At 38.4% G+C, this 22,430-nt stretch overlaps 1 protein-coding gene across 1 annotated transcript; it reads right to left on the reverse strand.

Moving 5' to 3' along the window:
• Nucleotides 1–3,670: 3,670 nt before the first annotated feature.
• Nucleotides 3,671–17,300, reverse strand: LOC138021804 (bone morphogenetic protein receptor type-1B-like). Its single transcript, XM_068868816.1, has 7 exons — nt 17,002–17,300; nt 10,678–10,968; nt 8,358–8,475; nt 7,832–7,967; nt 6,987–7,653; nt 5,725–5,861; nt 3,671–5,252 (listed from the first exon to the last, which is right to left on the reverse strand). Exons 1-7 carry the CDS (start codon nt 17,069–17,071, stop codon nt 5,076–5,078), a joined length of 1,596 nt encoding a protein of 531 aa, XP_068724917.1. The 5' UTR covers nt 17,072–17,300; the 3' UTR covers nt 3,671–5,075.
• Nucleotides 17,301–22,430: the final 5,130 nt, after the last annotated feature.

Genomic DNA, 22,430 nt, shown 5'->3' on the forward strand with positions numbered 1-22,430 from the left:
AAAAATGGCGCGAGAACTTTGAAGAAATCACTGAGTGAAGTAATGCAAACGAAAGCAATTCGCTAATTACCTTCGACACTCAATTGAAAACCGCTCTAGAATCTTACTGCAAACAATCAAGCATTTCTGATACAAATTGGCTGAGATACCTTTTTTCATCATATTTGATCAAAATTCGGTTGAGTATATGACGTCATCGCTTAGCTAATTTGCATATTTTAAAAACTTGAATATCTCTGGAACAAAAAGAGATATTTGAAAATAGTAAACAGCATTTTTCTTCTCGTACAGACTACATGTTTATGTCTTAAAATGGCCTAAGCTACGATAATACGAGAAACAAATACGTCCAACTTGCCTCGCAACATTGCTGCTACGAAACTAGTCGAAAAGCGATGTTGCGCGTTTTACATCTCACACAACCTGTCTCGCAACTAAAAAAATCCGTTGATTTTGTTGCAGAAAGTAGAAGACTTCTACTTTCTGCAACACGCTGCAGAAACTTGCAACACATTTTTTTTGTTTCGGGTCTGGTTGTGCGTGGGATGTAAAACGCGAAACATCTCTAGTTTTTCGAATAGTTTCACAGCAATGCTGCGAGACAAATCGGACGTTTTTATTGCTCGTATTACCGTAGCTTTAGGTAGGAAAAATGCTAATTTTGTGATAGTAGTGAAGTCTGGAGCACTGGGTCGAATACAGGGCTGATACAACTTGACGTCACAGCAAACCATATATGGTAGTGTTGAACTAGTCCGGTTGTTCGAAAGCGGATTAACTTAATCCAGGATTAGCGTAAACGTTTGTTTCATGTTTTCAACTTTTTGGTGAAAGTTTCTTTTTCTTATTTTTGTTGTTCAGGATTGACTTCTTCTAATGTAAAGTTTTGCCGAATATCAGCGTTGAAAAACATTTGGGAATAGAGAAATTAACTCCTTGGTTAATTTTTAATCTGGGATTAGCGTTAATCGGCTTTTGAACAACCGGCCCATGGCGGTTGTTCAAAAGCCGATTAACGCTAATCCCAGATTAAAAATTAACCAAGAGGTTTATTTCTTTACTCCCAAATGCTGTTCAATGCTGATATTCAGCAGAACTTTACATTAGAAGAAGTCAATCTTGAAAAACAAGAATAAGCAAAATAAACTTTCACCAAAAAGTTGAAAACATGAAACAAAAGTTTTCACTAATCCTGGATTAAGTTAATCGGCTTTCGAACAAATTAATCGTGTTCAATTATAAAAAGAAAGTGTGGCATGGTACTTATCTAACTTATCGGCGCGACGCAAGCTATCAAACAAATACCCTTAAGTTTTTATTGTGTTTAACTTTACACAGAGACTTATCGCAATTATTGAATGGTAACCGTTTTAACTTAAATACTGATCTTCGGCGCTTTTGAAATGTTTGCTTAAAACGTACCGTTCATTTAATAAGACTTACTGATTTGATAACCTTAAGCGACCCACTTTCTAAAAATAAAAGGTCATCTCCTTAAAATGAGTGTAATTTATCTTAAAGCTTATAATACCATGAAATTAAATTACACCCAATCGTACACTATTTCTCTTAAGTAACGTGAAAAACGAGAAGTACCCATCCCGGATGCTAAAAATCGTGAATGACCACCGACTGCTGATAGAGTTCCTGATACTAATAATTAATAATTACTTCTTTTTAACTATTTAAATAGAGGCGTGTTCCATATTAATGACAGTTAACCGTTTTGGGAAAAAAAAACGGTGCTTAGACTTGAAGTTAATAAATTACTAAATCGTTGCTTCGATCTATGTCCTGTCTTTTCTGCCAGCTGTCCCGCACTTAATTAGGCAGTTTAAGCAAAGACAACAGCTACTGCAACGAAAACTTCAGTCCAAAATATAACGCTATCGCAAGTATTTCACGATTATTCCGTCTTGTTCACCTTGTACAATACATGCTAACTATTCTGTAACTGGATGGGTACGAACGGTTTTGAAGTCAAATCAGAAAATGGCTGTTTCATTGTTATATGTTCACGTTGTCGTCCTGAGACCTAAAACTTGGTATTTCACGTAGTTGTTGTTTTGTGGAGTGTGGCAAAAATGCATGGAAATTCGTTCTGCACGATTATTTTTCCATTTTTAACCAATGATATTCTTGCTTTGTGGCATTGCCGTTGCCGTAACCGTCGTCTTTGCTTAAACTCCATAATTATCGACTAGGCACGGGTGGCGCCAGGTAGAGCTATTGTAGGTACTAATTGAGTCTTCCCCGTTGATTTCTACCCGAATTCTCACCCTATCCCCTTCCCTTAAACGCCTGCTAAGCAGGCTACGTAGCCTTTGAATGACCGCCAGGATACTGGTCCAACTTCACTGTTTTCATTAATCATTTAAATCGGGTTGCCGTTTTCAATACCCTAGTCAGCATTTACGTATGAAAAGAATATCTACTCTCTGACAAGTGACTGCAATGGATGTGCACTTTTTCTAGATAATTACTTACATAAACCAAAACTACAGCTTATTTAACATGTATGTCCTCAATGTTCAACTGTGTAGGCCTGCGAAGCCTGAAGGCCTATTTGGAGTCATTGTTCCAGTCGCCTGAAATTTCAAGGTCATTCCTGTTTAATTTTTTAGGCTAACCTGGTTCTTATGAGAGCAGGGTCTACAATGAATTTTTAGCCCAACAGGCTCTTAAATTCTAGGTTCCTCATACATATAAGCTCCAATTTAGCTTTTATCTCAGTTGGTTACAGCGATTACTAGTCACACTTGCCCCTCAACAACGTTTTTTCATTTTTCAAAACTGAATTTGGGTGGACGTCAATCAAATGTTTCCATGACGAATTCAAACGCCCCCAAGTGAAAAGGACCAGATTGTCATGAAAACATTTGATTGGCATCCACCCAAACTTAGTTTTGGAAAATGACAGGGGTGTGCGTGACTGACAACCGCTGTAATAACTCATTCCTCCCTGAAGCGGCCCCTAAGGACAAGAAAAATCGTCTGGCGTTAAACAGAGTAAAATCTGGAAGTCTCACTCCCAGGAGGGAAAGGGTTTTACGGGCACCCAGATGTTCTCAATTAAGCATCATAAAGTGCAATTGCATGGTTATGGGTTCAGGTCCACTGTCCCCCCCCCCCCCTCAGAGGGGAGGGGGCTCGCATATGAGCGGGTGGGGATGCTCGTCGTCTCCCTTAGGGGTGTTGATGTCGGATTTTGGTCTCACTTAGGTCAATTAGGATGTTTTGAGGAAAACGCCATCATGTGTAGCCCACATGTAGCCGTGAAGATCTTGTTTAGGGTTTCACAGGAAGAAACATAAAAATATGTATTTAACATGCTTTTAATATGGTCTCCTTTAGGGGTCAAAAAATCCTTGGTAAAGCCCAGATCGGTCTACTTTAGGGGTTTTATATAAAATTTCCGAAGGGCATCCCCACCCCTTCATGCGAAGTCCTACCCCTACCCCCTCCCCCCAATCCCAGCCATTGTCCTGTTTAAGCATGAATTATTTTGGCCTCTTCGCAACTGATTTAGTCACTTGATTTAGTTTCTTCAATGCTATAATGATTCTCATATGAAATGACTTCAACATTACCTAAACAATGGTCCATTGTTTGTCTTCTGGAACAGAATTAATGAACAATCTAAATTATTAAAAGGATAAAATACCAAGTGTTCTGTCACCAAGATTACTAAGACATTTATTTCATTTGAATAGCAACCTATGTACATGCATAGATAGATCTGCATATTTAAAAATATAATTATTTTGTTTTGCAATTCCTTTCTATATCTTAAGGAATAGTCATGTAAAGTGAGACATGCACCACTAAGCTTAAGACACATAATATTCATATTTACAGAAAGCTAATTACAAAAATTAAAATAAATACTAATCTTGTTTCAAACCATTCATGAAGGTCTTAACAACACTTTCAAACCATTGTTGCTGATTGTTGCTGTCATTCAGGCACAAGATATGATTCTGGTATTTTGAATATTATGCTTAGACAGGATAACTGGTACAACTAACAGCTCACCCGATTGACAAATGGCCAGCATAAGTGGCCAACAGTTAATTGGGGAGCGTATCTTTTCTTTTTGTACCAGATAAATTAAATGATGCATCTCAAACCAAATACAGAGTTTCAATATTAACAGCAAGTCAATCAAAGTCTACATTGATTCAAACCAACATGAATCACTGGGAAGATAAACATTATGTAAAAGTCCTGTTACGACACTAACACATTTTTCTCCCGTTAACAATAATTTATACCCATAAGGGAGGTTCTAGGCATTTTTCAATGGTAGTAATTATGCACAAAATACTACAGTGTTCCATACAAGTTCTCATGATATGACCAGAGTTTAGTAAATGGATTAACTGGAAAAACTATTGATGACTGTTGTGTCCTATTTAAATAATAATTATTTGCAACTCTATTCAGTTTCCCAACTGCAACTATAAACTGAAATACTCCACACAGTATGCTAATGTGAGTTGCACCTCACATTACAATTACAGAAACTTACATAGTCCTCTACAGATAGAAAAAAAAGTGACTTCACTAAGATAAAATGTCAATAATATTGCTACTTCCTTCCCTATCACTGAATGATATCAAATTACAGCATATGCAATAAGATCATTTAGGCCGCATCCAAAGTGGTCCCATAGACAGTTTGGATTATTTGACAGTGCTTTTGTCTTTTGCTCACTCTGTTCAAGATAATTAATCTGTTGTGGCACTTCCACAAATGAATGGTTTAGTTTGCCTTAGGGCCAATTTCCATGGCACGATTTTTGTTGCATGAGACAAGCTTACAATGTTCATGCTTACAACTTGATTATGATTGTCGTGTATGCCACAGAACATATCGTAGCATTTTTAAAACATGTTTTTTTCATGTCATAGGCCTGTGGGAAGCTTGATGCATGCGGCAATATCGCACCATGTAAATCGGCCCATACACTCCTTCAAGCCACAAGTTCTCAATAATGCATGCTTCATTAATTATTCCTTATCAGCCAAGCCATCACAGCATGAATAATGAAGCCTACATTATTCACTCTCCTTTATGCTGTGGTAACACTTGTGCGAGGGCTGTCATCACCTGCATCATAGGGTTGATCTATGAAATCCATGGACTTTTTGAGTTTGTTAAGAGTTTTTTGAACTCTCAAAGCTGTGAGTCGAGCCACAGGATGTTGTGCCCAACATTCTGCCATCAGCTTAGCCATTGTTTGCAGAGACTGTGGATAGATTATGACAGAAGAATATAATAATTAATACTTAACTGGCCAAGGGGTAACATCCAAACACACAGACTGAGACAGGACTACATGTACCACAGTAAACCACAAGATAAAATTTAATTTCAAATTAACTCACAAAATCAAAGTAAAGCAAAGCAAAATCAAAGTAGTGAAGCGACTTAGTGCATGCAACAAAACATACAGATGCCACGTGGCCCTGCAAGCTATAGGATGGCCCTGCAAGCTGTGGGGTGCCCCCACAGTATCAAAGCATGCTGGAATGCATACCTTAAGTTGAACTTTGCCTAAATTGCATTTAGCCACATTTAACTCACAACCCCCTTAGAGCTGCCCTATTACAAAATGACAATTGGCTAGGAAAAGCCAGGAACTCTGAGAAAGGCATACCTTGGGGTAAAAAGGTTAACAGGGAATGGATAGAAAGGTTTTAGCGGTCTTGTCATCTCACCTCATCTCTGTACCATCTGTTTGGTATTGAGGGCCTTCTCTTTTCTGTCAATACAACTCTCTTTACCTCATCAAAGGAGGGATCACCAGGAAGCATATCAAAATAAGGTATCTGATACTCTTCACACAGTCCTGTTTCTGAAACAATCAAACCAGTTCTCTTAGCTTGTCCTTTTTTTGGTACTATATCACAACATCACAGAATGCAACAGCGGCTGGTACATGTACACGAGCTATATAAGCTGGTACATGAGCTACATGTACAAAGACCACGATTCTAAACAGTTAGGTCATGTTCTATTGGGATTAACCACTTATTAAGGCCCTGTCCACACATATCCGAATATTTTTGAACCCGCAACTTTTCCTTTCCAGATTAAAAAATATTTCCATCCACACATCCCCACGAAACGTATCCGGATTCACTCTATTACTCAAGTACTTCTAAAGGACTCCTCAAGAAAACAGAGGTAACAGCATGCGCAACGAAGCCCTCAGCAGCCACCTTGAGAATTTACTTCACAGTAAAGAACTGGGCTGGATCTTGTTATGTCATCCAGATAAAAAAATATCTGGATTTGGCGTCCACATGATTCTGGATTCATATCAAATTAAAAAAATGCCCACTCTGGAGAGCGTATTAAAAAGTTGTGGATTCACCAGCGAATTCGCCGGATACGTGTGCATAGGAGGCGTAACCGGGAAGAAAAAGTGACAGATTCAAAAATATCCGGATATGTGTGGGTGGGACCTAAGAGACAAAGAGTTTATAATAATAATAATAGGACAGAGTTGAGTCTAATGTGGTCTGTAATCATAAGAGTGATTAACAAAATTGTATGACCGTGTAGTGGGAGTCTAATTCGTTGAATCACGAGTATGATTACAGACCGAATTGGATGACACAAAGTCCTGTTACCAATTATTCACAACCAACCAGCATTCAGAACTCTCTGAATTTTCGCAAACTGGTTGTTTGGAAGCCCATACAATAGGCTATTGCAATAATTGATGTGGGACATTATGAAAGCATGGACTAAAGTCCCCGTAGCTTTTTGAGATAAATACTTGCATATTTGTCAAATATTATACAGGTGGTAAAATGCAATAAAACAAAGCTTACAGATATGGTTAGTGAGCTGTGAATCAAATCATGATCCAAGGTTTCTAAAACCCTGAACATCGCCAAGGCCCTCAAATAAATGGAAAAAAAACCAATGTAGACATTAAATTTTAACAAAACAAGACAGAAATGGTGCTCACCGTCAGTGAAACACCTCCGAGCAATCTCCCATAACACTAATCCAAAGGAGTAAATGTCAGCCATCTTAAAAGCAGCAAAGTTCCTTGAATCTAGTGTGTTGTCAAGAACTTCAGGTGCCATGTATCGCCTGGTTCCCACCCTTGTGTCTGGCTTGATGTCAACCTCTTCAGTTTCTGGCGAGTATTTCACAGCAAGTCCAAAATCTGCTATGCAGCAGGTCAAGTTCTCTTTGACCAGGATATTTTTACTCTTCATGTCACGATGAGCAATTGGCGGTTTGCCTTTCGTTCCTTGGATTTCAGTATGAAGATGAGTTAAGCCTGCAGATGCAGACATAACAAGCTTAATCATAGTCTTCTTGTTGAGGCAGTGGCAGCGTAAGAAGTCGTACAAAGACCCATATGGGTGGTAATCTGTTATGAGGTACATTTGTGTCACTTGATTGCTTCCAATAATGTCTGACGCTATAAAGCCTAAAATACTTTCATGTCGCAGTAAAACTGTCTGATAGATTTCTGTTTCTCTTTGCCAAGAGGATTCACAGTGCGACAGGAATATTTTCACAGCTACATCCTCTCCACGCCATCTTGCTTGCCACACTTCACCATACCTCCCTTTACCCACACTCCTCACAAGTGTCACTTGCTTAGCAATGGTTCTCTGAACCTGTAAAATGTCAAAAAAGTGCCGATTAGATGTCTATGAAACATAGAGACTAGTGGCTCCAACAAGCTCAAACGCCTCAAGGTATTTGGCTACAATATCTTTTATTTCTCTTTTGTCTATGACGTCAGTTGGCAAAAGCTGTTGCAAAAGCTGTCACCTATCTACAAGGTAATCTTACCAGAAGTGGCAATCCTGAGCCACTGCCAGAGCTTTGATCCAACATGTCTTTGAGTGTTTCTCCGGTGGACATATAAGGGCTCCCATACTTCTCCACATCAAAGGGCGAAGGCACTCTGCTGCGTGTTGTTTTTAATCTGGGACAATTTCAAGAGAACAACTTCAGACTCAGACAATCAGACTTAAAGCTGTGGTCTATATCTGAATAATTTGAATTCTTGGGAATGGTTCACTACTTGATCATTCTGAATTTAACAAAGCACACATACCCAGATCTTCAGTCTCACCAACAATGCACATGGTACATGTAGAGAGTAGGCCCTGAACCCCAAAAAACTATTTCCCCACCAGAGGACAAATTTTAGTAAAGGGGAGTATTGGGAACTCACAGAGAAACCTCCAGAAGTAGAAAACCAAGATATAACCCTGGATTGAATCTGGACCACATGGGAAGGGAGTAATGCCATCCCTCCACCTCTAGCCGAATTGTACTTGTGTACATGTACTTGTTAAATTAATCTACTCACCGGAAACAAAGAACTCCAAGGAAGATTATAAAGACTGCAACACATACACCTGCACTGATAAAGAGTATGGAATACTGCTCTGTCACAGCTTCTTCAGACTCCTCTTCAACATCAGTTACTAAGTGCAAAAAACAAGATAGATGAAATCACTGTGCATGACACATGCAAATGAAGACTGCGAATAAAGCACATGCTCATTGTGTATGTTAAAGGTTTGTGATAGTGGAAAGTCAAGAGACGGTCAACAATATGAGCCTTTTTCTTCAAGGAAAGAAAATTGTTAAAAAAGTGAATTACATCCCAGTTAAGTCATCGCGCTTGTATTGTTGTGCATTCAATAATTTTCTGTTAAAGAGCCAGCCTTCACATTCTACAAAAGGGGGTAAATCTACCTCAAATGATAAAGCTAAAGAGGACGAGCCAACAAGCAAAAAAAGAAAAATATACAAATTTCAAAGAGCGGAGTTAAACGAATTTGAGTAGCTGGAGTGGGATTCAGAGAAAGAATTGATGCGCTGTAGATACTGTAAAGCTTTCCCCATGCATTCATCTTCATCCTTAGTCGATGGTTCCCTGCTAGCAGGTCTCTTTTCTTTTGTGTTCGCTGGACTGACGAGTACGGGTCAAAACTCACTGTGTTGAGCATGTGCGGCGGTTACTTCGTGACCAAAACCTCACGTGATGCTTCATGTTGTGTAGGCTCACTTAACAAACAGCAGAATTACTATAAAGGACGGCGAGACACAACGGGCTCAAGTCACAATCAGCAAACATTTCATGGGGCATGCGGTTTGGAGAGTGCCATCCAAGGTTGTGGACAGCACTTGGACAAAAGCGAGTTTCGATTCATGGCAGAGGCAGGGGTTTCAATAGAAGCCGGTTACCAACGGTATACCGCCGCCTGCTTTGCCTCACACCGCTGGCTAGTTTGCCTTGATTTTCACTAAAAATGCTATCATAAACTTGTCAAACTGCCACCTTCAATGGGCTATCATGGGCGGCTATTTCAGAAGTTATTGAAACCTCCACAGAGGTCTCTTTTCCTGTACAATGCAAAAGAAAAGAGATCTCTCCTAGCAGGGAAAGTCAATGAGTGCAAGGACTTTAAACGCGAGACACTTATATATCAAGCATTTACAAAGTTAGAGCCATGTTTACTGCAAGGACTATTTTCGTATTGCTAGCAGTAAATTGAAAGCAGCAATGCAGCAAAAAGTACTTCCAGAAGTTTTGGTCAGACAGGAAAGAGCCCAGCAGAAACAGCTTCAGCGAGAGCCTGAAGTCAAATTTAACATTGCTCATAATAATAGCGAAAGAAGAACTCCCGTTCACAAAGTACCGGCCGCTACTTTTGCTCTATAAAATGAATGGAGTTGACATCGGTCCAACCTACTCAGACATCAAATGCGCAGAATTCATTTCTGCCATTTGCGACGGCATTAAGTCTGATCTTGATGACCTAATGGAAACATGGAAGTACGCGACTATTTGCAATTATGAAGTTGTGTATCTATTCCCGTTTTCAAGTATATTTTCTTTGGTTACAAGACATTGAAAAGGAAATACATGATGAAAACTTTTCTGTTATCTCGAATGTACTTTAACATGGCGATAACAAGTAATAAGTTGTTGTTGAAATTGAGAGGTCAAGTTGATTTAAAAACCACAACAATTTTACCGCTGTCTCAAATGAAAAGTAAGTGAGCCTTAGTTAAAACAACAAACACAGGATCAAAATAAAATACAAAAAACTGAAGATGACATAATAATGCCTTAAGTTCTGATTTTCTGTTGGAACAGGTGCTGGCAGTATTTTAAGCTGTGCTCCTAACATTTTGTGCTGTGCACCTAAAATTTTGGCAGTGCGCCTAGAAACATACACTTGGAAGCACAAGTGCTCCCAAAGCCAAAAATAAACTTTGAGCCCTGAACTATGTTATACTCTAAGGGGAGATGTCAGTAATTTAGCACAACCCTCTGAGTGGATGCATGACTTTTTTTTTTTTATTGCAAGCAAATTATGTTGCTAATCTGATTACAGCAATAATATTAAAGGTTTAAAGAAGGGGTTTACAGAAATGTAATTTAGAGGCATATAACTTGGCTTATCTGATCTGTGTAATTTTATAGTCAATTATTTTCAAATTTGAGCATGTACTAATTTTAGCACAGGCACATTCTCACAAGTTTTATTGCTCTATGGTGTCTACGTGGGCATATAAACTAATTACTTGATCACGTCCCACACTGGAAAGTTGGAAGAAGATTGGACTCTTCACAGTTTAACATGCATGTAATTATTTCATAAATAAGTCATTACTTGTTGTGGGAGATGCAGTTGTGGGAAGCTTAGGCTGTAGAAGGTTATTGCACATGTCCTTATTTTTGCAACAATCCATGGAGAGGAGTTTGGAATGAATGTGATCTGGAGTGTTGCACTGCATTGCAGCTCCTTCTTCAGGAGGAAGACAGCCATATGTGATAAACTCAACACCGTCCACATCATCATGCTCCACTATCTTGTAGCACTGACCCTCTGTTGTGCACGTCTCATTAATGTGGTCCCCAGGGCAGCTGTGTGTACTACATCTGCATCTTATGCTCTCTGTAACTGAAAAAAAATTAAAGGAGCAGTGCAGTGAGGCCTCTTGAAGGGGTTCTATTATTGCTTTGTTACTTGTCTTAGTACAATGTATGTTCTTTAGGCCTTTCAAAGCTGGTTGAAATTGTGAGACAAAAGGTAGATTTTTCTTGTGCGCTTGTTCGATAATGGAAACGTATTTGGCCGTGCAAAAACTGGGTTCAATTGTAAGATTGTAACAAACATTCCTTTCACGCAGAGAAAGATGGTGGCTATGACTATGTTCCTCCTTCCAATCTGTTTTGAGGTTTGTACCATTATATTTTTAACAGAAAAATAAATGACAGCAAAAAGATGTAATGCTATTTATTTACTTTTTATCGTGTTTGCGGTGACTACGTCATATTACTAGTCACCTTCTTCATTGCAAATCAAATCGTTCCGCAAAAGATCAGTCAAACAAAAATTCTGATTGCCCGCTCGGGCAAGTCTTAGAATTGTTTTACTTGCCCAAGGATATATTTTGCTTGCCCTTGCCAATCGGGCAAGCGTTAGTGTCGAACATTGAGATGAAAACAATTTTGCCATTTTGTGCCAAATAAAATCAACATAGAGAAGTTGTTGATCCTGAAGTTAACAATAATAATTATTATTCTACTCGGGCTTGCTGGGTATAAAATGATTATAACCAACTAGTGCGTTATCTATCACCTCCTATCCAGCACACCCTCGTAGAATAATCATTGTTAATAAATTATTATCACACAATGCCATTAATCTATATGCCATATGCAATCACACATGAAACTAGTCATCACACCAACTCAGACACAAAATTCTTCTTTCTTGTTATTGCTTGAAACATTCCACAACTTTTCATTTGACCTGACACTTCTAGGCCACCAGTAGCGTACATGCAGCCCAATATTTTGATCAGTATGGGATATTATGCTGCAAATTAATTAATTTGACTACCTCTCATATAGGACTCACTGCCTCACTTACAGGTACAAGATACGCCTCCATAGTCTCATAGCTTGTGGTTTGGTTGAGTCATCATTTATATTAGCTTGCAAAATAGAGAACATGGTAAAGTGCACTGTCAAATAGTACATGGATATTTTAAAATAAAACTCCTTTTATTTGGCCACTAATAGCTGTTCTTTTTTGATTGGTCACTGCAAATTCTTGAAATTGTTTTTTGTAAACGTCATCATGAGACTACTACATCTTATTAAAAATGGCATTTTTCGCACACGAGTTAAATCAAAGTGGATGACAGTTGAAAAATTTGTTGCTCTAAAAGAAAAAACTTCGATATTATTTATAGTTAATATGCTGTTTTTCTTGTATGTGAAAACTCATCTGTAATACGAAATTTTATTTGTTGTCAGTGGAATTCACAATAAAGCCCTCTATGCAACATTTCTTAAAATGCTTAAAACCGGATAAAATAATATTACTGTGGGAGGTTACCAGTAACCAATACAGGAGATTCGATACTGGATGATTAATCATTAACCTTGAATTTTAGCAATATTCTATTCCAGCATATTCCTCAAGCATGTAGAGAGTGAATACTAAGGAAAGAGCAGACTCTTGGTCACAATGGAAAACTTCACACACCTGCAGATCAATAAATATTGCCAATTATGGTGTTCTCACAAATGTATTGACTAAAAAATGCAAGCCCAATAAGTGTCAGATGAATTCAATATTCATTTTTTTAAAGGAAAATTTTCCCATGCATCAGCATGTTTGAGTTACAGGTACTGTCTTTTTTAACATTTGGACTTCCTAGGCTCCATACCTCTTAGAAAGTCTCAGCAAAGTACAGAGGTCATCAATACACCTTCAGAAATCTAGGTTGTTTAGAAACACCTCACGTATAGTGTTAGCAGGTACAAGTTGCCCCAAGATGTCCTGTGCCAATTTCACTAACACTTTAAATCAAACTTGACATATTTCATTGCAAAGTGGTAATGATATCATTCCTGAGCAAACGTTATAATTATATTGACCAATGTTTTATGAAGGTATATTACATCAGCATAGGATGTTATTACATTCCTCCCACATTACACTAAGAAGAAATATCACCAAGAAAACAAACTCTCAGTCACGGAACAAAAATTATTCATGGCTAACATTTCAATTGTGATCTTAAAATCAACACAATGTTGGAAAGCAGCAATAATTCACCTTCTGTGACAGTCTTCTTTAGCCTAAATAGGGGCACCTTTGCCACTGATAGCAACGAAACAAAGACAGGATCTTTTTAATGGCTGTACATGACCAGTGATGTTTTCTAAACCCAATGTCACAAAATATATGTGGCCTTACAAATCAAAGGCACAGAGACAAGCTATCTTGAAGTGAGGGTTTATTGTAGTGGGTCATGCTGTCCAACCTCTTAAAACTGTGGGTGCTACATTTTCAAATTTCCTCCAAATTTGTTTATGTTCACTTGGACATCCAATTTTCACAAGCTCAAATTTAGCTAAGTAATCCCACATAGTGTAAGAGTTACTTGAGATCTCAAGGGTTCCTTGATGGGTTTGTCCTGCATTCAGGGAGGTAAAAGAACACACCTTAAGAATCTCACAATATATTTCATAAGTGACAATATTTAATCTTGATAAAAGTAAAGACCATTCTTTTGTTTACTACATCCGTTAAGTTCAAGCTAAGGGCTTGTCAAGGATCCCAACCCCCAGGAAAGATTTAAAAGTGGAAAACTTTCATGTTAGAATAATTCAGACACATTATTATCTTTCATTTGCTGATACTAGTAACAATGCATGTGAATTTTAATTTTAGGATTGCCAGTGAAATTGGTACAAGACAAATAAAGGGTAATTTGCACTTGCTAATTCTTTTTCTTTGGAAGTCCCTTTGAAAGCTTTTCCTCTATTGTATTGTGCTTTTATGAGGAAAGAAAGCACCGTGTGACAAAGCAATGCAGTGTAAAAATAAATAGAGCTCCCCTAGGCCTGAATATCCAAAAATAAAGGCAATATAGTTTATAGATTAATTTGGTCAGTATTAAGTTGTGCTATCTTGATAACAATGAGGGCAAAACAAAAATATTTCCCACACTGAAAACAAGGTAAGCTACATGTACATTGTAGTTAGCATTTTACAGATATGTTTTTCTGGTATGTACAAGGGGTTTATATGTTGTTGTTTTAATAATATTATTTATTCTTTATTCAGAATTTGTTAATTTAAGGGTTTCCACTGTCTAAGATTTTGGAAAAAAATTGAAGACGTTGGCAAAAAGAAGTTCAACCAGTTCATTAAAAACACTCTGTTGTCAGAACCACCGTAAAACAGAAAATATCATTAAAATTAAAATGCACTGGTTTGAATTAATAGTACTAAAAATAAAAATAAAAATAAAAATAAAAATAATAATAATAATAATAATAATAATATAATAATAATAATAATATAATAATAAGAAGAAGAAGAAGAAGAAGAAGAAGAACAAGAAGAAGAAGAAAGAAGAGAAGAAGAAGAAGAAGAAGAAGAAGAGAACAAGAAGAAGAAGAAGAAGCCAGCTGCTCTGCTTTGGCACAGACGAAGTACGTATGGAAGCACAAAGTCTCAGCACTCAAGATTCTGTTCTTCGAGATGCTTTAAGAATGTGGCCTAGTTGACAGATCACCAAAATAGTACCCCCTTGCCGTCCCCAAGCCCCTACACGAGAACAAAGATTATCAAGCACATCGGGATGTCCCCCTGTACGGGAGGAAAACACTGAAGTAAGTGCTAACAGGGTAGATGCCCCTATTACTAACCACAAAGACAAGAAGACCACAACATTGCAAATGAGCTGCCCATGAACCGAAAATCACATTAAGAAAGACACGGAAAAGACCATTAAGTACGGCCGTCTCAGATATGAGTTAAAATAGCAATTCAAAGAATACAAGCTGCAACAGTTTAACATCATTACATGTATCCATGGACATTCTCAGTGGATATTCCATAGAGTTGGAGGAAAAGATGAGCAACTTGGTAGGAAGGGAAGGTAGTCAGGTGCTCGTAAAAATGCTGAAAGCTGTAATTTCGTCGACCTTGAACACTGCGTGTACTTTCAAAACACTTTTGTAGTCGAGTAAACCATTGATTAACTTAATTGGAACTATCAAATTAGATTACCATATCATGATTTTTAGAGACTTTAAGGAAACCTTCAGACACTGGACTAAGCAATTGCTACCAATTAGAGTATTTAATATTATAGTATCAACTAATTATAAATACACTGCCATCTTTTAAGTTTAGTGGATAGCAAATAGAGGTTTTAAAACTGCTGTCATAATAGTAATAATAAATTATTGTCTTGGCCTAATACTGGAAAATGTAAAATAGTTATTTTGGAACTTACCAAAGATAATATTCACCACTTTTTGTAGACGTAATAGTTAAATGTGAATAATAAAAGAAATCTTGTACCAAAAATACAGAAGGGCAAGGCTTTTATCTGCAAAAGTAAATTTAACTAGAAAAGACTTGTTTTTAACAAAACCTTATTAAATAATCAGGGAGAGGTGGCTGTGTAAAAGGTTAAGTATCACATTACTTTTAATTTCTAGATGAAAAAGCCATTGTAATTGAGCAAATCAATAAAGGGAGATAATTAGAAAATGCCAGAGAGATATATTTACACATTATCACTAAACGTGGACGCACTGCATTTCCCTGATTATAAAATGACAAATCCTAGAAAAACTTGACGATTAAGTTTCCTGAGGATTATATTTTTATCACTGTATTTTTTAGGAAATGAAAACATTGCATTGCGGATTTATATCTTTCACACAGACAGCTCGCTGCCTACTAAAGATCAGCGAATTCCAGCCGGTCCAGTTTCTTTGCTACACGTAGCTAGAAGACCTCATACAACGCAAACCATTGACAAAACTACAAAAGAAAATCATAAATGTATTTATAGTGACACAAATAAGTCTCCGTCTCAGAACACAAAACTTGTCTAGAAGTCAGGTGGGTTCCGTGATTTCCTGAAGAGACCCAAAAATACCGTGGATGCATGCAACGATCGAGTGTCGTTATGGTCATACATGCATACCTACATACCGAAGAGAATGAGCGAAACGTCTGTCGTGAAAAATAAAGAAATCATATAAAGCCCAATGAATTTGATTATTGGAAAACCAGTGAATACACTAGTGCGAACAGAAAGAATTTCATAGAAAATTAGCATACATAACCGGTCACAGATAATTTCACAGGCGTCGACTAGCTTCGGAAAATTGACTACAAAGAATTGTTGTACATCGATCTTAGCCAGTCAGTCTAAGAGCTTTTTCTTTCTTGTGAGAGACGTGATGAAAGAATATCACTGGCCGCCTTAATTTGCATGACACTGTAGATAGGTAAGCTTATTGGTGGAAAACCATCATCACAACGGCAGCCTTAATAGAAACAGGGCTTCACATCTAATGCAGGATCCTTTCAGCTTGCTTTTGGACCTTAATTAACGCACAAAAGGTATACAAAGCGTGAAATAAATCTTACCACGACCAAAAAACTACAAAAATGCATAAAAGAATCTGTAAACACAGGAGGAAACACTCCTGCATGAACCGCTTGCAAAGAAATGGGATTCTTCGATTCCTCTATCTCTTACTTTGGAAAGACCGCAGTGTTTATTGAACTTTCCCAATTATATCGAGATCATCCCTTGAGTGCTGCTGTTTTAAAATCGATGCAAAGAACGTATGTTACAACTTACATCAAATGTTTTGCGTGGGGTAAAGATGCAACTTGCGTGCTAATCGATTTGTGATTCTCGATCGGCTGACTACTCGCACTTTGGAAACTCCGCGATTTTAACCAGCGGCAATCGTTAAGACTTTGAAGCAAAGAATGTCACAATTTTGTCGGAACGGATGATTTTTACCAGAGGCGGTTGAATACGAAGAAGACGCCATGCGTCTTTGGATCTCTACAAATCGTAATTGTTCATGCTCCGAAAAGTTCACACCTTTGATGAAAGCCCAAATCAAAAATTAATCAACCAAGGAAGCTTACCTTGAGCTAAAGAGCAAAATACTACGATGCACTGAAGAAGATACACCCTTGCTATAATCCGTTTTGCCATATTGGTCAACTGCGACTGAAGTCAGCCATCGATTTTCCTCGCAACAAGGACGAAGACTGGCCGCATAAAGAAGTGACGTATTCAACCCCCTACTGCGCGGAGCCTTTGCAACTAGCGCGGCAGATAACTCCGTGAAGTCAACTTTTTGAATCCGGTTTTTGGGCCAAGCGCTTCAGATCATGAAGTATTAAACAGAGTCGTTAAGTTGACTGTCGGTAAAGGTCGTAATATCGCCTTGGAATTTTATAACGTCTGCTGAGTACACTTACTGTATTTTTAGCAAGAACAATAGTTTCAGTCTGGCCAATCAGAGATGGGTCCGGCCCATTCTTTTTTATAAAGGGCCTTTTTGGGCGGGTTTCAAGGGCAAATCACATTTCTCTTCACATTTGTCTGATCTGTCAAACCATCAGCACGGTTGTTATTTTATTTTTATTTTATTGTTCAGGTTTCGGTATAAGCCAATTTGGAATGTTTAGACTTGGATTCCTCCTTGCTTGATAAGAACTCTGTAACTATCTCCCTTTCTTAAGACTGATAAATCTGGCAACGTATGCACACTATGATGTTTTTCCACGGCTAAGTTATTTTTTTAAGGGGCAGACCTATAGAGTGCTTTTATGGTGCCAATGTGAAAAATTTTTGTGGTGTCGCGCTTATCTTGGTAGCGTGCCTCGCCGTTTCAGATTGCTATAGCTAGAAGATAAGAAGCATGTAGACAGCTGCAGTTCATGGTTGAGATTGTCATTATTATAAAGTTAGACTGTTGGCAGTTTCTTCTATGCTTCTGTGGAGAGCCGCGCGTTCGTCGAGTCAATCGTAGTTTGTCACGCAATCGATAGAAAAGATTGCGTGACAAACATTGGCGTGTTCTTAATATTTTTAGAAGCTAAATATTTTGAGCAAGAGCCGATACAATGTAGATTTGATTTAGTGGTGTACTATATTTCATCTGGCCAAACCAGCCTTCCTCAGGTACAATGAGAGATTCACTCCAAAACTCTGATTGTACTTGAAGAAGGCTGGTTTGGCCAGCCGAAATATAGTACACCACTAAAATCAAATTTACGTTGTATCGGCTCTTGCTCAAAATATTTAGCTTCTCAACTTGTAATTACGCCGATCAGATCAAGCCACTGATCCAACGTACACCGAAAGGAAGATTGTCCAAGGTTGCTTGCTTCAAACCTCTTAATATTTTGATATGGTAGTATGTTTAACAGTTATTAGATCATCAGAGGCTACGATCACGAATACCGTGATCTTGCCCATCCCCTTCGGTATTGTTTACATAAACGTATTAAATCATGCTTGTCATTCATCCGATCCTTCTTTCAAAAGAGTGAACAACCTCTCTTGTGGACGGATATCTCAACTTATATTTACCTTCGACAACCCCTTATTTACCTGTTATACTGCATTCACTCATACATTCATTCGTTCATTCATTTTTATTCGCACTATTTACAGGATATCGATAGTAAAAAAAGAAAAGTGCAACAGTAAAAATTATTTGAGATCACGTTTGACTGACACAGTTAAATGTAGCGAGGAAACGTCAGTACAATAAATAAGAAAAATGGCAAAAGGAACTCAGAAAGTACAATAGGTTTTACAAATTAAATGAGAATATTGTAAACTTTCCAATTGTTTGCTGAAATTGCACCCATTGGAAACTTCGTTTATAATCCGAGTTCCAGGTGGGATTTGAAACCCAAGACTCTCGGTGATCTAGTCCGGATGCTTAAAACGCTGAGCTGACTGTAGACTCTGTGGTCAGCAAAGGTGAAATGGATGCAATTTAAACAAACATGTACAAGTATACAACATTTTTACATTTGCTCACTTAGTTGGTTGGTTGGTGCATATCAGATATGCCTTGAACATGATGTGACTGAGCGATGCAGTTATGAGTTATAATGTCAGTTGACGCTGTTCTGGTTAAACCCCTATCTCTTACTAGTACCCTTGTCCACGTTGCTGAGTGGTCAGAGCAATGCGTCCGACTAGAACAAGAAGGATCTTGGGTTCAACTTCCGAGTGGATCTTGGATATTTTTCCGAGTTTCCAATGGATGCAATTTCAACAACCGTATATGTATAATTGTTAGACTGGGCACCTAAGGCATGTAAAAGGAGATAAATCTAAATCTAAAGTGAATTACTCCTGGCATAGGCACCCCAAGCTCAGTGTGAGGGAAAGCGAACAAAAAGATAAATGATTTTACGAAAAAATTCTCAATTAAAAAGAGAGAAACCTTATTGCCAGTGTGGGTCGCTTCCTTCCTGTTTCGTTTTTCTTTTTCAGATTCGACGCGAATTGAGCCATTATCAGTTCCTCGGTTGTCAACGATGACAACAAAATACCAAGGCTAAACACTAAATTCTCACGAGCCCACCAAATGGAGTCAAATATATCCTGGTTAAAATGTTCCTAAGGCCAATCCGCTAGTCGCGCAATCGAAGCCCTGACTGCGAAAAACATCCTCACGAACGTTGAAGACGACACGGCTACCGTTGAGTTTTGTTGTGACCGTTGACGACCGAGGAACTGATAATGACTCATTTCGCGTCGTATCTGGAAAAAAACAGAAAGGAAGCGACCCACCATGGCAATAAGGTTAAGCGTAAAATTATCTTCTCAGGTCTGAGTTCTTGTCTACCCATACAAACCCTTCATATTGCCTCGCACTGAGCTTGGGGGGCCTGTGCCTTTGCCATACATAGTTCGTTTTGATTCTCGAATAGAAATAGCATTAAAAGAGAGACGTTTAATCACTAATGGGATTGTTTCCCATATCCTTGAAGAAATTGCAATAAATCTAGTTAGTCCATAGTTTGTTCGGGACGCTGGTCTGTATGGGTTTTGTTTGCGGAATATCTACGGTGTAATTCGTGCGTTAGTTTCGAGCTGATTGAAATGGTTACCATAGCAAATCAAGGTCAAAGTAGCCATTTAAGGACGTTCGCGCTAATTGTTTGTGCGCAACGTTATTGCGCAGGTAACGCGACTGTGAGATGTCACGCATTCCTTCGAGCATTAGTGAAGTTGAGGTTTTAAACCCTTTGCAAAAACCGTGAACGATAAGTCTTGCACAGCGTTGGATCAGAGAAGATCGTGATCAGTCAAAATTGATTTAAAATATTTATGAAAGTCAAGTAGACTACTGCACGACTGATATTCGCGAGGTTTTATCAGTCGTGCACTAGTCTACTTGACTTTCATACAAATTTTTCAAGCATCAGTTAAAATAACATGGCGACAAAAACGCCGAGGAAAAAATTCCAGGCAGGCAAAAGAATGGCACATTTATTCCCAAATCATCATGAACCTTCAAAGAGAAGTGAGCGGGAGGATGGAAAAGGGGGGTGGAAAAGCTCTGGAAAAGGTAGCTGATCGAGTAGACTAGTGGGTGAAAGTTTGGAAAACTCGAGGACGAACCGTTGCGTAAATTTAATGGGGCTGTTTCTTTTTAATGTTTTTATTACCCTACGAACTTAAGTTCAAAGTGAATGCATGTGTTTAAAGTTCTTTTCCTTTCCTTTCGTGAAAATCGAGCAGTATTTTCGTCCTCGTCCGCTTGGATAGTGCAGACCTGCGTGGAAACACTCAGCGATTGAATTTCACAAAAAACACACTCCAGAAGATGAGCATGACGGCAATGGAGAGATATTATACAAAACACCAACCAAATGAAGATGACTCCTGCTTAAAACTTCGTTGCTATGCTCGAGAAAGGTTTTTTTTTCGGTAAAAACCTTTCATCTCTTCAACGATCGATCCTCTCTTGGGTTCCAATCCTTGCCCGACAGGTCACGCAAAAGCGTGACAAACGAACTTTTCCAAGAGCTTTGCAAAATCACATCGATTTTACTCGTTCAGATCATCGGTGACCCCTGTTTTTTTAATCATGAATCACTTACTTTACTTACTATCTACAACATATGATGAAATGAAAAAATTCTCACCGTAAGAAGTTATCTTTTTTTAACATTTTCTTTCCTCGTGCCATCGAATTCCGGTAGTGGTTGCAACGGATAGAGCTTACGAAAACGCTCGTCGAGGATGAACTCTACTGTTTACCACATCCCTAGCGGCATACAATTATCTAAAAATCTCACTCCTAAAAACCTATGCACGGAAACTTTCACTCCAACAGTTTATTTTTATGATTTTCGATGGATGAGCAGATGAGCCTACATCTCGCTATTATGACCGATTTCTCGAAATTAAGGCATTTTTCCACTGCCATTTTCTCCGTAACAAAGTCGGTGACCCCCATTTTTTTTTTCATTTTTGGAGTAAGTACTTTATGACCTAACTCTAGGCGAGAAATGAAGAAAATCTCACCGTAGGAAGATTTTGGCGCGAACGTCCTTAAAGTGCTTGATATTAACCGTCTGCTTGAAAACTTTGCTACGTACTATTAATCTAGACCCACAATCTTGCGTCACGGTGCCTTAGAAGTGATCCGGTGTCATTCCAGCCTACTTGTAATGCCCAACTATAAAATAAGTTCTTCAATGCCAGTTTTTTGCAGCATCATCGTCGCAGGGGCTTCTGCTTTGTAGGTAACATTCTATTGTCGATTTAATTCTTAATTATACATTTTTTCAGCCGGAAGGTTTTACTCGACATTAAAGCAGTCGATTTGCCTGATCACTATTAGTACTGACCGTATTGCGGTTAAATATTACATGGCGTCAGTCACTAACAGCCATAAATATCGAGCATAACTCACTTATCTCCCTACGGCTAAATGAGAGTCAATGAGAGGAAAGAATTCCTTTCTTTCGGTTTGATGGAGTACATACAAAATTGCTTCAGTGCAGTCACGAACACGTTTACTGTGCAGTAACATATGACTCAGATGACTGGATTTTTGGTGTCTTCGCGATTGTTCGCAGTCTCGTTCAGGTTAAACAATGTGGACGAAGAATCCTAAAACTGAATCGGTGCGACGGCGGTTTTAAAGCAAACTGAAATTGAGAATGAACAACTCGTTGTCTAATCGGCGTGGGTGGGTGGGTCGTGGGTCGTGGGTCCCTAACCCTAACCTAACCCTAACCCTAACCCCTTTTTAATCAACGACTGGAAATTCTCGAAACAGCCTAAGACAAATTTGGACCGAGCACTGAGGGAGCTAATATATATCTTTTTTTATCTTCAAACAAACACGACCCACGACCCACCCACCCACGCGATTTAGCCTCACCCTTGACTGCTGGGGTGGGCAAACGGTTTCAAGACATCATCAACTTCGATTCAACATGTTTCACATGAACACCACCTAACAGGGAGGCAAACTGTTCAACAAAATCAAACGGATGTGGAAGCAAATGTTGAAGCCATTTTCCCG

Source organism: Montipora capricornis, chromosome 10, assembly GCF_036669925.1.
Source record: "Montipora capricornis isolate CH-2021 chromosome 10, ASM3666992v2, whole genome shotgun sequence".
Classification (NCBI taxonomy): Eukaryota; Metazoa; Cnidaria; class Anthozoa; order Scleractinia; family Acroporidae; genus Montipora; species Montipora capricornis.

What these genes read in the sequence shown, in the direction of transcription:
- LOC138021804 (XM_068868816.1), bottom strand. Translation starts at nt 17,071, where the DNA reads ATGGCAAAACGGATTATAGCAAGGGTGTATCTTCTTCAGTGCATCGTA. An exon ending in ATTTTGCTCTTTAGCTCAAG is followed by an intron (nt 10,969 to 17,001) that starts GTAAGCTTCCTT and finishes ATTTTTTTTCAG; the next exon opens with TTACAGAGAGCATAAGATGC. An exon ending in CTTGGAGTTCTTTGTTTCCG is followed by an intron (nt 7,968 to 8,357) that starts GTGAGTAGATTA and finishes AAATTGTCCCAG; the next exon opens with ATTAAAAACAACACGCAGCA.